Source organism: Triticum urartu, chromosome 2A (genome assembly GCF_056163025.1).
Source record: "Triticum urartu cultivar PI428250 chromosome 2A, HENAU_Tu73, whole genome shotgun sequence".
Lineage (NCBI taxonomy): Eukaryota > Viridiplantae > Streptophyta > Magnoliopsida > Poales > Poaceae > Triticum > Triticum urartu.
This window is the reverse complement of record NC_141874.1, coordinates 15,949,454-15,964,492: the sequence shown is the minus strand read 5'-3', so window position 1 is coordinate 15,964,492 and position 15,039 is coordinate 15,949,454. Positions and strand designations below refer to the sequence as shown.

At 44.4% G+C, this 15,039-nt stretch overlaps 3 protein-coding genes across 3 annotated transcripts; 2 read left to right on the top strand and 1 right to left on the bottom strand.

Annotated features, from left to right (window-relative positions):
* The first annotated feature begins 562 nt into the window (after positions 1–562).
* LOC147982931 (putative amidase At4g34880) lies at positions 563–3,766 on the top strand. Its single transcript, XM_087542739.1, has 5 exons — positions 563–1,204; positions 1,286–1,500; positions 1,987–2,226; positions 2,921–3,119; positions 3,256–3,766. Exons 1-5 carry the CDS (start codon positions 686–688, stop codon positions 3,610–3,612), a joined length of 1,530 nt encoding a protein of 509 aa, XP_087398865.1. The 5' UTR covers positions 563–685; the 3' UTR covers positions 3,613–3,766.
* Positions 3,767–5,681: 1,915 nt separating this feature from the next.
* On the bottom strand, positions 5,682–11,040 carry LOC125535101 (uncharacterized). Its single transcript, XM_048698151.2, has 2 exons — positions 10,715–11,040; positions 5,682–6,125 (listed from the first exon to the last, which is right to left on the bottom strand). The coding sequence occupies exons 1-2, from the start codon at positions 10,989–10,991 to the stop codon at positions 5,743–5,745; spliced, it is 660 nt and encodes a 219-aa protein (XP_048554108.1). The 5' UTR covers positions 10,992–11,040; the 3' UTR covers positions 5,682–5,742.
* LOC147982930 (putative amidase At4g34880) lies at positions 6,547–8,848 on the top strand. Its single transcript, XM_087542738.1, has 4 exons — positions 6,547–7,328; positions 7,550–7,786; positions 7,875–8,064; positions 8,247–8,848. The coding sequence occupies exons 1-4, from the start codon at positions 6,607–6,609 to the stop codon at positions 8,601–8,603; spliced, it is 1,506 nt and encodes a 501-aa protein (XP_087398864.1). The 5' UTR covers positions 6,547–6,606; the 3' UTR covers positions 8,604–8,848.
* Positions 11,041–15,039: the final 3,999 nt, after the last annotated feature.

Here is a 15,039-nt window from a genome sequence, read left to right as displayed (position 1 = left end):
GAAAAAAAAATTCAATATTAACAAGACAGCGAAGCGTCAAGTCTACAGTTTGATCTCTGTTAAGCTAGGGTACCACTGCCTCCTAACCATCTAATCACTAGTGTAATTGATACCTTTGCAATATTAATATATTCTCTTTGTCGATCTAACCACTGGTTAATGCTCATTATATTCTTACAACAACACCGGAATGCTCCGTTACATCACATATCCTTTTCGAGCGAACCACCAAATAACCCTTGATGCCAAAGTTTCTCTTCAAGCAACCGCCCATCGATCCACAGCTACCGCCATTGATTTTAGCAATGCAAAGCTTTGTAGATCTGCCGTTTGAAGCATATTTGTTTATTCATGTCCCCATTATAACGCATGGGCACTTTTGCTAGTAATGTGTAAACACCTATTTTTATTGGACCACCATCCCGGTTGTACGATCGCCCGTGACATTCTTCGAAGGAAACTTGTGTTGACCAGCTGCCTTTGTATTTTCCACCAACGGCCTGTGTGCTTGCTTGCCTAATTGTATAGTATATGATTTGCCAATTGGAGTCCATCGCACGGTACAAAGTGAGGGAAAGGAGAAATCGAAGGACGTGCAGAAAATTAGTTGAGTGAGCAGCTAGCTTCAGCTGAGCTGAGCACACTTCAGCCGGCACATTGACTTCACATTTCTTTGTCCTCCAGGATGCCTCGGCCGCTCGTCGCGGTCGTCATCGCCGCCCTTGTGCTCGTGCTCGCGCTCGCCGGTGCTCATGGCTTCCGGATCGAGGAGGCGACCGTAGACAGCATCCAGCTCGGCTTCAACAACGGCAGCCTCACCTCGGTGGACCTCGTCCGGTTCTACCTAGACCTGATCAGCAGCCTCAACCCGCTGCTGCACGCCGCCATCGAGGTCAACCCGGACGCGCTCCGGCAGGCTGCGCGCGCCGACGCCGAGCGCTGCTCCGGCCGCCGCCGTCGGGCCAGCGGCGTGCTGCACGGCGTGCCCGTCCTGCTCAAGGACAACATCGCCACGCGCGACGCGCTCAACACCACGGCCGGGTCGTTCGCGCTGCTCGGGTCCGTGGTGCGGCGGGACGCCGGCGTGGTGCGCCGGCTGCGGCGCGCGGGCGCCGTGGTGCTCGGGAAGGCTAACATGGACGAGTGGGCCAACTTCCGCAGCTTCTCCGGCGGCGGCTGGAGCGCCCGCGGGGGCAAGGGCAGGGTAACTTCTCAAGTCCTTGTAGTTTCAGTTAATTGATCCTTTGTTATGATGACTGAATGATCTTCTCTCGCTTCCGTGTAGAACCCCTATGTGCTGTCGGCGACGCCGTGTGGGTCGAGCACGGGGTCGGCGATCGCGGCGGCGGCGAGCATGGCGGCCGTGACGCTGGGAACGGAGACAGACGGCTCGATACTCTGCCCGGCGTCGTTGAACTCGGTGGTGGGGATCAAGCCGACGGTGGGGTTGACCAGCCGGGCTGGGGTTATCCCCATCACACCACGCCAAGATACTGTCGGGTAAGTGATTACGATATCTCAACAATACTAATTGAGTTGAAATATTCACGTGGCCTGTATTGAAACCTCGTGATTTCTTATTTTATCTCTGTGCGGACCTTGTGATTTCTCATTGCCCATAAAGCCCATAATATATATAGTTGCTTTTATTTGTATAATCATTGTCATGTCTCTTTATTTTGATTATCCCGCATTTACATTTTATTCTTACCGATCATATTAAAGCAACATAATATTAATGTATATGTTGGTATGTATTCACAGGTAAAATCTAAAATTTTAACACTAACATTTTCTTTTTGATGAAGTTCATATTGTTTTTTATTGACATACTGCCGTTATATGATTTGTTTCTTCTGATTTTTATTGTTGTAGATATAACATTATTTTGCTTCATTTTTACAACACATGCCGTTGTTTGCATTGATTTGTCAAGGAAATTTATGTCATGTTAAACAAATGGAATTGACATTTTATCAACAACAGGCCGATTTGCCGCACTGTGGCTGATGCGGTCCACGTGCTGGACGCCATTGCTGGCTATGACGCCCTTGACTCTACTGCCACGATGGCAGCTTCCAAGTACATCCCTCGTGGTGGATACATGCAGTTCTTGAAAAAAGATGGCCTTAGAGGGAAGAGGCTCGGCGTTCCTAATGGCTTCTTCAACTTTCCAAATGGGACTATGCAACAGATAGTCTATGAGCAACATCTCAACACAATGAGGTACTTCCTCTGTCTGGGTTTACAAGGCTCGTTTGAATTGTCTTAAGTCACACCTTTTTAAGTTTGTTTGATTTTATCGAGAAAAATATCAATATTCACAATATGAAATCCATATAACTAGATCTATTATGAAGTATACTTTCACAAAATCGCAGGTGGTAATTTTAGTTATCTATACAAATTCAGTCAAACTTATACAGTTGTAATTTATGGCTTGGTAAATGAGCCTTCTGACTCAATATGGATGGGATACTCCCTCTGTATACAAATATAAGACGTGTTAGATCACTACTTTTGTTTACAGAAGGAGTACTAACTAGCTAATTTCATTAATTTTATTTTCATCATACAAGCGAAATAGGTTGGCTTCTTAATCGTGAGAGGCACAATGCCCCAACTTATATGGCTAAGTTCGTGTGTGCGCGCGCGTGTGTGTGTGTGTGTGTGGGGGGGGGGGGGGGGGTGAAAACATTTTCCATCTATGGTGTCATATCCATAGTTTTAAATAGCCGACTATAGCCCCGCTATAGCTGTTTGAGGGTGTTGCCACTAAATGATTTCATGTATAATTTACCGCTATAGCTCCGCTATAGCCCAGCTATAGTTGTTTTTAAGTGTCGCCGCTAAATGCCATAGCCCGCTATTTAAAACATTGGTCATATCCCATCAACCTGTATATTTTTTTGGTTTGAAGGAAACAAGGAGCAATCGTGATTGAGAACCTTGACATACAAAATTTAAGTGTCCTACTGGATTTTGTGAACAATGGCCAAGTGATTGCATTACCAGCAGAGTTCAAGTTAAGCCTCAACTCCTATCTGTCAAGCTTATTATATTCCCCAGTTCGGTCGCTTGCAGAGATCATAGCTTTCAACAATGCACATCCTGTTGAGGTCAGCTTGATTTAGAGTTAATTATTATTTTTCATGTATTTGTTTCTCATTGTGATACATATTTTCTTTGTAGTTACATTTTTTAGCCTTTTGGAAAACAAGTCAATTTAAATTGTGAGAATTGCATGCATTGTAGGAAAAGATGAAGGAAATTGGTCAACCTGTATTTCTGGTGGCTGAGAACACGACCGGCATCGGTGCCTCAGAGCGAGAGGCCATTAGTCAGTTAAACAAGTTGTCCGCCAACGGATTGAAGAAGTTGATGAGGGAGCATGAGCTAGACGCCATCGTGACACCTAACAATGCAGCATCTTCGGTGCTCGCCATTGACGGTATGCCGGCCATCACCGTGCCGGCCGGGTATGGCAAGCAGGGGGTGCCGTTTGGTCTCTGCTTTGGCGGGTTAAGATGGTACGAGCCAAGGCTGATCGAGATGGCATATGCCTTCGAGCAGGTCACCATGGTCAGGAAGCCGCCTACGTTCTTGCAATAGAACTGGCAATGCGGAAAGGTGGTGTTGGAACTTATTTATTTTTGTGTCGCGACATTTATGCACGCCTATGATGTAATCATTTTTCTCAAACTAGTAGTTCATACACATTAAGGTTGGGTGCATGGGCGTGACTTCCTCTCGCCTCTTTTTTTTAGCAACACTTCCTCTCGCTTCATGTGAGGCAAAGCGCAGCCTCGCGTCAACAGCTGCAAAAATGGGCCGGACCAGCGGGATAGAGAGGCCTTCAATGCCTTTTCTGTGTTTTTTTTCATTTTGCTTTGTTTTTTATTTTTCCTATATTTCTAAATGTTCTAAATATATCTACTATATAAATAACTTTACATAAAGAATTGATAAATTTTGATCACCCACTTAAAAAATGATAAACATGCATAGAAAAATGTTCTTGATGTATACAAGAAATGTACTGTGTGTATGGCAAAAAGTATACATCAAAACATATATATGAAAAACTGCTAATCATGTATTTTTTTTGAACATCAGTACAGACACAAGCGCTCATATGCACACGCATACACTCATCCCTATGAACACATACACGCACACCCTACCCCTATGAGCACCTCCGAAAGACTGAGCCGGCATATCATCTTGAAATTTACAAAGTTACCGTAGGAACCTCGTCGTCGACGGGAATGTCTCCTTCCAATGAATGCGCATCGCCGGAAAAGTTTAAACATGTATATAAAACATGTTTCTGATGTATAAAAAATGTACAACATGTATGAAAAATATGGACATGAATTTCCAAAAATGTAGAAATAAAAATAGGATATGTCTTAAAAAAGGAAAAATGATAAAATAGACAAAGAAATGTAAATAAATCAGAGAAATGTAGAAATAAAAATAGGATATGTCTTAAAAAAGGATTTAAAAGTAAAAAATGAAAAAAAACAAAGAAAACCAATAAAGAAACTAAGAAGACCCCCCCAGAGAAAAACAGAGAAAACCCGAAAAAAAGAATCGAACTAGCGAAGTAAACATAACGAGAGACAATTTGCCAGCGAAGGAGCACACGGAAAAGGGCCGACCCAGTACTGTAATATGCAGAAGAAGGTGTCAAACGAGACGGTAGGTACTCCGGAATCAGTAGTTAAGGGGTACCCCTTGCAAAGGTCACTCCCATCTTCTCTAGCGCTTACAAATGGCGCACTGCAACATGGGAGTTTTCCCATTATTTGTAGATTCGTTTTTAAAACCTTTTCTCTCTTAAACCATGTGTTCAAATTATGAATGGTTTTAACCGTTGGATTTTTCACTTAGAGATCTTCGAAATTATATCCCATGTTAATAGGTTTTAATGAACTTTCTTTTTCATGAAAAACCGGAGCCAGAGGCACGCTTTTCTTCTCCATTTTTTCCCTTTCAAGAAGCACGGATCCGCGTATTCGTGAGATGCAAATCTATGCTTCTTGTGGAAGCACAAAAATATGCACAAAAATACTCACGATTTTTTCATTTCCAAAGAATCATAGATGTGCTTCGCAGAAGCAAATCTGTGCCTTCAAGGAAGCAAATTTGTGCCTCCGCGAGAAAATAAAACATCATTTTTTTGTGTTTTTTTCCTTCGCAAAAAGCATAGTGCGGAAGAAAATCGGTGCCTCCATGAGAAGTCCATTTATGTTTCTCAGGTTAGGCAAAAAAAATGATTCATGAATTTTTTTTCCGCTTTTGGAGAAGCACAACTTCTCCTGGAACTAAATCTGTGCGTCCACGAGAAGCAAAGTTGTGTTTTTTGTGGAGACAAAAAGAAATCGCGAAAAAGAATCATGACTTTTTTTCCCCTTTCTGAGAAGCATAGTTTTGCTTCTCAAGAAAATAAATCTATACCTTCACAAGAAGCAAATATATGCTTCTTGCGGAAGTATAAATTATTTTTCGTGAGAAAAAAATATGTTTACGATTTTTTTTCTCTTCAACCTATGAGAAACCAGACATAAACCAAAAAGCCGAAAAAAGTAGAAAAAGGCTACCTTTTATTTAGGTATAAGGGGTACCTTTTGGTTAGGTACTCTCGCTATAAGCAAGATATGTCTTTAGGGGTAATCCAAGATTTATTAACGATCGAAAGCCACGGTTTGCTGGATAATCTTGGATCATGAGAATGGCCTAGCCACACATGGCGTTATGGGCCAAGGAATGAGCAATTTTCGCTAGACTATGTGCCTCAACGTTCGACTCATGACTCTCATAGGTAAAACTACATATAAAATGAGAAGGTCTCTGCCGAATTTCCTTGATCACCGTGCCATATCTTCCTTGGTTACCTGTGTTTGTATCACCATCCGCTTGCTTGGAGTCCGATGCATTCACCATCCGCTGAATGTTCAGGTCTTCTGCCAAGGAGAATGCTTCCCTGCACACGATAGCCTCAAGTGCTGCTGGATCTAGGACGCCTTGTACAACTAATGCAGATCTCTCAAGGAAGGCGCCGTGGTCATCCCTCCTGCACATGGCCGCTGCAGCACCTCCTCTGGCCGGTCGCAACAGCCCTGCATCAACATGTATTTTGGCCACATCAGCCGGTGGTGCCTTCTGGCGGTTGTTTTTTATAAGCGAGATATGTGCACCGCCTTCATCAAAAGCCCAAGAAGAGGAAGAGCACGCCAAAAGCCCAAACCAAGTGATACTACCAGCCTGAATTTTCATAGGATTCCAGCGCTATGGAGAATCTTTTCAAACGATGAAGCAGCATATGAGAAGTGCTAAAAAGACAAAAAGAAGTGAGTGGATCCAACAGACTCGTGGAGCACGCGCAGCTGGCGGCCCCAATTTTCATAGGATTCCCGCCGGCCGCCGCTCATGGAGCATCTTTTCATACGATGATAGTACATCATATGGAAAGTGCCAAACAGACAAAAACTGAGTGGATCCGACATAGTACTCGTGGAGCATGTGCAGCTGGTCATACTTTACTAACTTAAAACAACCAGCACACCGACACTGTCTAGTCCAGGGCTCAGCTAAGCAAGCATGGCTTGGCTGCGGCTGCAGGCTGTCGCCGCCGTCCTAGCTCTGCTCGCCACCGCCGGCGTCGCGCACAGCTTCGAGTTCCATGAGGCCACCGTGGACGCCATCCAGCTCGGCTTCCGCAACGGCAGCCTCACCTCGGCCGCGCTCGTCCGGTTCTACCTGGACCAGATCCGCCGCCTGAACCCGCTGCTGCACGCCGTCATCGAGGTCAACCCAGATGCACTCCGGCAGGCCGCACGTGCCGATGCCCAGCGCCGTCGCGGCGTGGCCACCGGCGCGTTGCACGGTGTCCCCGTCCTGCTCAAGGACAACATCGCCACCCGCGACGCTCTCAACACCACGGCCGGCTCGCTGGCGCTCCTCGGCTGCATGGTCAAGCGCGACGCCGGCGTGGCGGCTAGGCTGCGGCGCGCTGGCGCCGTGGTGCTCGGTAAGGCCAGCCTCTCCGAGTGGGCCAACTTCCGCAATGTCAAGAACGGGTGGAGCGCGCGCGGCGGCCAGACGCGCAACCCATACGTGTTGTCGTCCGACCCATGCGGGTCGAGCTCCGGGTCGGGCGTGGCCGCGGCAGCGAACATGGCGGCCGTGACGCTCGGCACCGAGACCGACGGCTCCATACTATGCCCGTCGTCGTTCAACTCTGTGGTCGGCATCAAGCCCACCGTCGGGCTCACCAGCCGCGCCGGCGTCGTCCCCATCACCCCTAGACAAGACAGCGTTGGGTATACTTCTCATATTTCTTAGTTTTGTCCCCATCACCGAGCTTTGAAATTTAGGCAGCATGTAAAAATCTTTGACTTTACTCACTTAGTATAAAATTTCAATTAAGTTTACTTAACTTCAATTTTGTTTAGATCTAATTTGAATCTGACCGGGCATTTCTAGATTTTGAAAAAATAGTTGGAAATTTGAAAAGTTCAGCATGCTGTTTGCAATGTTGCAGACCGATGTGTCGGACAGTGTCGGATGCAGTCCATGTGCTGGATGCCATCGTCGGCTACGACAAGCTCGATGCCGCGGCCACTCGAGCAGCATCCAAGTACATACCTCACGGCGGATATCTGCAGTTCCTGAAGAAGGATGGGCTGAGAGGGAAGAGGATCGGTGTCCCCAATGTATTATTTCAAGGACTTGGAGAGAAGCAGATGAGGGTCTATGAACAGCACCTTGGCAGAATGAGGTTATTATCATACTTCAAATCTCCCTGACTAGCAGTGTGTAAATTATACGTACATGAAACATTGGATCGGTTATTAATTTTGTTGTAGGAAACACGGAGCCGTGGTGATCGAGAACCTTGACATCGGCATCGACAGTCAAGATATTGTTTCCTATGAGTGGACTGCCATGCTGACGGAGTTCAAGTTGAGCATAAACGAGTACTTGGCGGACTTGTCCTACTCTCTAGTCCATTCTCTTGCAGACATCATAGCCTTCAACAAAGCGCATCCTATAGAGGCAAGCATACTGGAAAAAAAAACTCATTCTAGCTTTCATCTCTTCGGCCTTGTTATAGATTCAAACAGTGTACAATCATGTTGCAGAGAACATCAGGCAATAAAACTCTAACAAGGAGATGGTAGCTAATGACATTTATTATGTATATACTTACTTAGATATTTTATTTACATTTTGTACAGGAGAGGCTAAAAGATTTCGGGCAACAAAACCTTATCTTAGCCCAAAATACAAACGGCATTGGTCATGTTGAGAGAGCTCGGATCCGGCTGCTGAAGGAGCTCTCCGCGAATGGGCTGGAGAAGCTGATGAAGGAGCACCAACTTGACGCGATCGTTGCACCCGAGCACTATGCTTCCAACCATCTCGCCATTGGCGGCCACCCCGGCATCATTGTGCCGGCTGGGTACAACGAGAAGGGTGTCCCTTTTGGCATATGCTTTGGCGGGCTGCAGGGATACGAGCCGAGGCTGATCGAGATGGCATATGCTTTCGAGCAGGCTACTAAAGTGAGAAGGCCACCCATGTTCAAGCTTTAGCTAGGACGCGTGACTTTCTTGAGTAGCGATAATGTGGTGCAGCATGGCCCTAAAAGCTTCCACTTGCCTGTTCTCTTTTAGTGTAAAAGAATAAATCTGATAAGTTACTTCTTGGGCCAACAAGGACTATATGCAAATGCTACTCCGAATAAATCGACAATGTGGTTCTAAAGGTGGAGAATTTCTTTCTTATTAGATGTTCTTCTGTATATGTTGATGACATATATGTTAATTATTTATATGAAGCTAAACTTCCAAATACTATAAACCACTGTTTAAGAATTCATCCGATTAATCAGTTAATTGATAAGTTAATCGCTACTCGTAGGATGGACGAATTGAATAGCCTATTAAATCGTGAGAACCCCCCCCCCCCCCCCCCCAAGTCCTCAGTAGCTAGGGTTCGGCCCTCCTCCTGAACCGTCGAGCTCCTCCCATCCCCTCCCGACTTAGTTCGCTGGCCAGGTCTTCATTGGTGCCAGCCACCATGCTATACCGTTGTAATAGCTCCGCTGCTCCAAGTTAAAGCGGCTCCGGTCTTCTGCCTGGTCTCCATCCCATCTCGTCAACTGCTCCCCCTCCTCTCCCATGGGATGCTCCCCATCGCCTGACATGTTGGCCGGTTAAGGGCAGGGCGCTCACCGCTTCGGAGCCATTGCTGGCCACCATCTTGGACCGGGTGGCGTCAAAGTAGCGTACCTGCCTTGACAACGGGATGTTGCCGCCCGCGTTCTTCGTGCATGCATGAATATAGCTAACTCACCACACGTACGTACTAAGTATGATATAGTATATTTGTACCATCCATGCTTTTGGTATTGTGTGTATTCGGTAAGATGCACTAAGTAGACATACGGTGGAGTCTAGGATCAGAGGCGGAGGACGAAAAAAAAATTAAGATGTGGCAAACTGTCAACTAGACAAAATTGATGCCCCCTCAAAAAAAAATTTGATGCAAAAACATAATAGCCAATTCAAACTGCACTGCACATAATCTTTTAATGATGTCTAGAGAAGACGCATGCAGTGGTGGGGATAGGTCGTGGGGTCGCGATGGAGTTCGGGATGGATGGACAGGCGGCAGCGGCGGCGTTTTCGGGCACAAATCGCCGGCGGCGGAGGCGGGCAGTCATCAGCGTAGCAGACTCAAATCGGCGGGTCGGCCACGGCTACGACGCTGCTGCCGGCGGTGGGGTCGGGGATGGGCCGACAGGCGACGGCAACGCATTTCAGGGCAAAAATCACCGGTGGGCGGGCTGGCGGAAATGCAATGAAGACGGTTGGGCGGTTGACGCATTGCCGTTCCTTTTACATCTCCTAGAGGTGTAGAAGCAAATTTGCACCGTGAGGTGTTGTAGTTTGCATCTTCGGAAGACGGAAATGTATTATTATTATTATTATTATTATTATTATTATTATTATTATTATTATTATTTGCATTTACACTATCTGTTGGGGAGGTATTTTTGGCCTTAGAGATGCAAAAGATAGTTATTTTGCATACGTCTACGTAGTGAAATGGGTATGTGCAGTGGAAGCGAGCTGGTTCGCGTACGTCTACGTAGTGAGATGGGCATGTGCTGGGCAACACATCGATCAAGCTGCCAGTTTGTGTGCTTTCGATCTAACTTATGTGCTTCATCTAGCTTTGTTTGGATGAATCAATCTAGCGTGGTCTAAAACTAACGAGTAGTATATGTTTGCATTTCTAAAAAGAAAAGTATATGCTTATATATATATATATATATATATATATATATATATATATATATATATATATATATATATATATATATATATATATATATATAAAGTTGGTGCCAAATCAAGGTGTGGCGGCTGCCACACCTTGCCCACTGGGCTCCTCCGCCAGTGTCTAGGATGCCGGCTCCTGAGGACGCATAGTTCACACCGGCGGTGAGAGCGGTGAGCACAAGACGGCAGGGACTCGACTCCAGCGACAGATACGGCGGAGGGCTACTCTTGAAAGTTGAAACCCACGCTCATCGCTGTGGCGTGTCGTATATATATATACAGCCAAATCACATGGACTAGCTCAGAATATGTCGTTGTGAAGTGGTATAGTATATTAGTATGGACGATGTACATACCAACGAAATCGGCGGTGTTGTAGCCGTTGCTGAACCTCCCGGTCGGTTTGCCGGAGCCCGGCATGTCGATGCCGTGGTAGGGCATGTTAGCACGGGGAACGTTCTTCCCCGGTAAATAGTTGTTGTTGCCGACGTCCAGCGTGGAGTTGCCGAACACGTAGACCGCCGGCACCTGCCACACGATGGCCTTGATCGGCGTGATGCTGCCGGCGATGACGGCGCCGAGCACAAGGCTAACAACAAGAGCCTTGGTGGCCAGCTCATACGCCATGATCATTCTACGATCTCCGACCTGAGCGGTAAACGGTGGTTGTAAATGCAGGACGCGAATGTAGGTGATGCGGGCGTGCCGGATTATAGGGGGTTGCACTAGATAAGAACGGAGAGCTGGGACCCTGGCACTGCTAACCCACCATCCAGTTTATGGCAGACCAGCAGTATGCACTACTAGTATTCCCTCCATAAACTAATATAAGAGTGTTTAGATTATTAAAAGTAGTAATCTAAACGCTCTTATATTAGTTTATAGAGGGACTAGTAGCTAAGACTATGATGGCATAGATACACGCGATGCATGCTGAGTTGCTTACACAGAGAAGTGTGAGTGGATATCCAGCTGCCCATCACCCGAGCACCCATACCGCTTTGACAGCACCCACCAATGCGCGACCCCACAGGGAAATCATGAGCTGTCCCTATGTTTCTGAAAAGATAAAAACTAATTTCATAATGCATCTAATAATATTGATTTGATATTGTGAATGTTGATATTTTTTCTATAAACATGATCAAACTTAATGATGTTTGACTTCACACAAACCTTATATGCCTAGTAAAAGAAAGCGAGAGAGTACGTTGGTTTTTGTGGGCATATATACATGGTAGGGCTAGCTACTGTAAGACCGTGAAAAGTTAAAGAGAAATGAAGAGAAAATAAAGGCACAATACATGTTCTTGGCTAACGTTTCCGTGTGTGTGCACGATACATGTTTGCCAAAAATTTCTCAATTTTGTTTCAGAGATGATGATGCAACAAAACTCGAAAAAAGGAAGCATCAACACGGCAGTTAATGGAACTTACTCTTTATGTAAGCTCTTAGATTTTCTTTTACATGTTGGTGCAGGAGAAGCTGAAATATTTCGGGCAGCCCGACCTTATCGCCCTCGATATAATTAAATTGTTAGAAAAAACGTTTGAAATGTCATGCTCTCCCAGTGAACGGTCACCATAATATAAACGTTAAATTAGTTGGTAAGTTTACAAGCGTCTTTGGCTTTCATACTGATTAGTACCACTAATCTGAGTCAACCTGTATCATATAGGATTAGTAGTCTAAATTGAATAGTACTCCCAATGTTCCTTTATATAAGGTGTATTTATTTTTGGATAAAATTACACAATGTAAGGTGTATTTCTTCTAATTCCTCTTAATTATGTTTCTGGCCCTGTAGAAAAAAAAGCATCTCTCTGTCGATTGCATGTACCTCTCCTTGTAGAGAAAAAAAAGAAAAATATCTCTTCCTCGCTAATTAATGAATTAGACAAGGGTAATTTTGTCCTAAATTATCTATAGTTATGTGTCTCGGTCACCGTACCAAAAATAATACACCTTACATAAAGAAATGGAGGGAGTAATAGCTTACTACTTTGGTCTTGCCGTCTCCGATTACTATTGGTTGTAGCTACTCCCTCTGTTACTTTTTACTCCACATAATATAAGATTTGTCTTAAGTCCAATCTCGTAAATTTTGACCAATTATTTATTAAAAAAATACCAACATCTACAATACTAAAGTTATATAATACAAAAATTAATTTCATAATGGTTTTAATAATATTGATTTGGTTTTGTGAATGTTGATATTTTTTCTGTAAACATGTTCAAAGTTTATAAAGTTAAAGTTTGATTTCAGACAAATCTTAGGCTGCGTTTGGCACCACAGTATTTTTGAAGTTTTAGAAAAATACCATGGTATTTTTAGAAACCACGGTTTAAAATACTTTGATGCGTTTGGCGCCAAGAAATACTCCAGTTTGCAAAACCGTAGTATCTTCAAAACCATGGTTTTTTCACGGTATTAGAAAAAGAGGTCCAAACCCCTTTTTTAAAAACCGAGAAACGATTGCTCTCGTCGGTCTCTCAACTCCATCTTTCCGGCCGTCAACCAGTGTGATTATACTTCATTTCTCTGGAGCTATGAATAAACAATTCAAGCTCAGCACAGGGGAAGGAAGGTACGCGCCCTTGTACGCCTACTCTGTCGTTGATCTTGTCAATTTCTCTACACAGCGCTGCATGCATACATCAGCCATGAGCACAAGCTGGTCAGATCGTGTAGCTGAGTTCGGTTCAACTCGATATCTTCAGCGTTATCCATGCAACCTAACAACATGTGACAATTGAAGAAAACTGAGAAACAACGATTTGGCAAATGCCTCAGTGGTTTTGCCAAAGCCACGAGAAACTGCGGTTTTTAGATACTGAAGTATTCAACGTCCACGCGCTAGAATACCGAGGTTTTGTAATACTACTGTTTTAGAAGAAAAAAACGGAGTGTGTACGTTGTTTTTTGCGTGTATGTATACACGGTAGAGCTAGCTATTGTAAGACTGGAAAAATCAAAGAGAAATAAAGAGAAAAATAAAAAGCACGCTACATGTCCTTGGCTAAAGTAAGTGTGTGTGCGTGTGTGCGCGCGCGCGCGCCTGCGCGTGTGCGTGTGCTCGTCTAGTTTGATGTAATCACTCCCGAACATAAATTTCAATAGGTTTGTCAAATTTTGCTCAATTTTTTTGCACTGATCATTAGGCAATAAAACTAAAGAAGGTAGCATCAACACACCGGTTAATGGAACTTACTCTTTATTTAAGCTCTTTTTTTAGAAAAGGAGGATGACCCCCGGCCTCTGCATCTAGGAGATGCATATAGATTATTTTTTTACATGTTGGTGCAGAAGAAGGTGAAATATTTCGGGCAGCCCGACCTTATCGCTGCCCAAAGAACAAACGTCATTGGCCTTGTGGAGACTAGAGAGAGCCGCGATCTGTCGCCTGATGGAGCTGAACGCGAATGGAATAAAGAAGCTTATGATGGACCACCAATTGGACGCGATTGTTGTGCCTGACATTGATATTTCTATCCTTCTCGCCATCGGTGTGGCCACCCTGGCGTTGTTGTGCTGGCGGAGTACGACAAGAAGGGGTTGCCCTTTAGCATATGCTTTGGCGGGCTGCAGGTGTATGAGCCGAGGCTGATCGAGACGGCATATGCTTTCGAGCAGGCAACCGGAGTTAGGAGGCCACCCATGTTGAAGCCCTAGATAAATTTAACTATTTCAGAATAAACTGCGGCTCAAAAAAGGCTTCACTTACACTCTTCTCTCATCATGTAAAAGAATAAACTTCATAGTATTACTTCTTGGGCCAGGAAGTAACTCAGAATGAAATAGCAACGTGGTACTAAATGAAGAATAAACTTCACAGTAGTACTTCTTGGCGCAGAACGTAACTCAGAAGGAACTAGCAACGTGGTACTAAATGAAGGTGGAGACACTGCATTCAGTAAGATTTTCTTCAGTACACCCAATATAGAAAAAATTACAAATTTTGATACACTATCCATGGTGGAGACTATTAACATACCCTTTCATTAAACCGGGCAGTTTAGTCTATTTTACATGAACAAAATTAGAAAGATATACCGGTCAATTTCATTTCTTATAAAACTGACAAGGCAACCAGACCCAAAAACAGTTCAAAGGGAACTCTATCTCCAAGGTTTTCAGCCGCAGCAAACTCTGATGAACGGCCTCCGATTCTACCTGCTTATTATGGTTTCAGCAAAGAAACAATGCAAAAGCATGCCGAACTGCCAACATCAATCCATGGTGAGTGCATCCTACAGAAGACTTCTAAACTACAGCGACACATATAGCTGGTCTGGAGATCATCATCATGCTAAACTTTCCATACCAACAAGTGCGTATAGATTACCAAAACCGGGCATTACCTAACAGGCAGTGATCTTGAAGCGAAAGGAAATTTGTAGATAATCTTTTAAGCCTTATGCATTTCCACTTTGCACACATCAACATTCAGTTCACGACCAGCTTCAGTCAAACACTACAAGAATCCAAGAAACATGATTAAATCTTAGCTTCAAAAATTCCAAATGAACATACTCATGAAATAAAGTAAATCCCACAACGATCGTTTCAGCAAGATTAGTTGCAGGATAGCCTAGACATTTCATAGAGTAATATTTCCCCACAGCCTTGTTGAACTTCCATCAAACAACTTGTAGGCACAGAAACTAAGCTGAGTT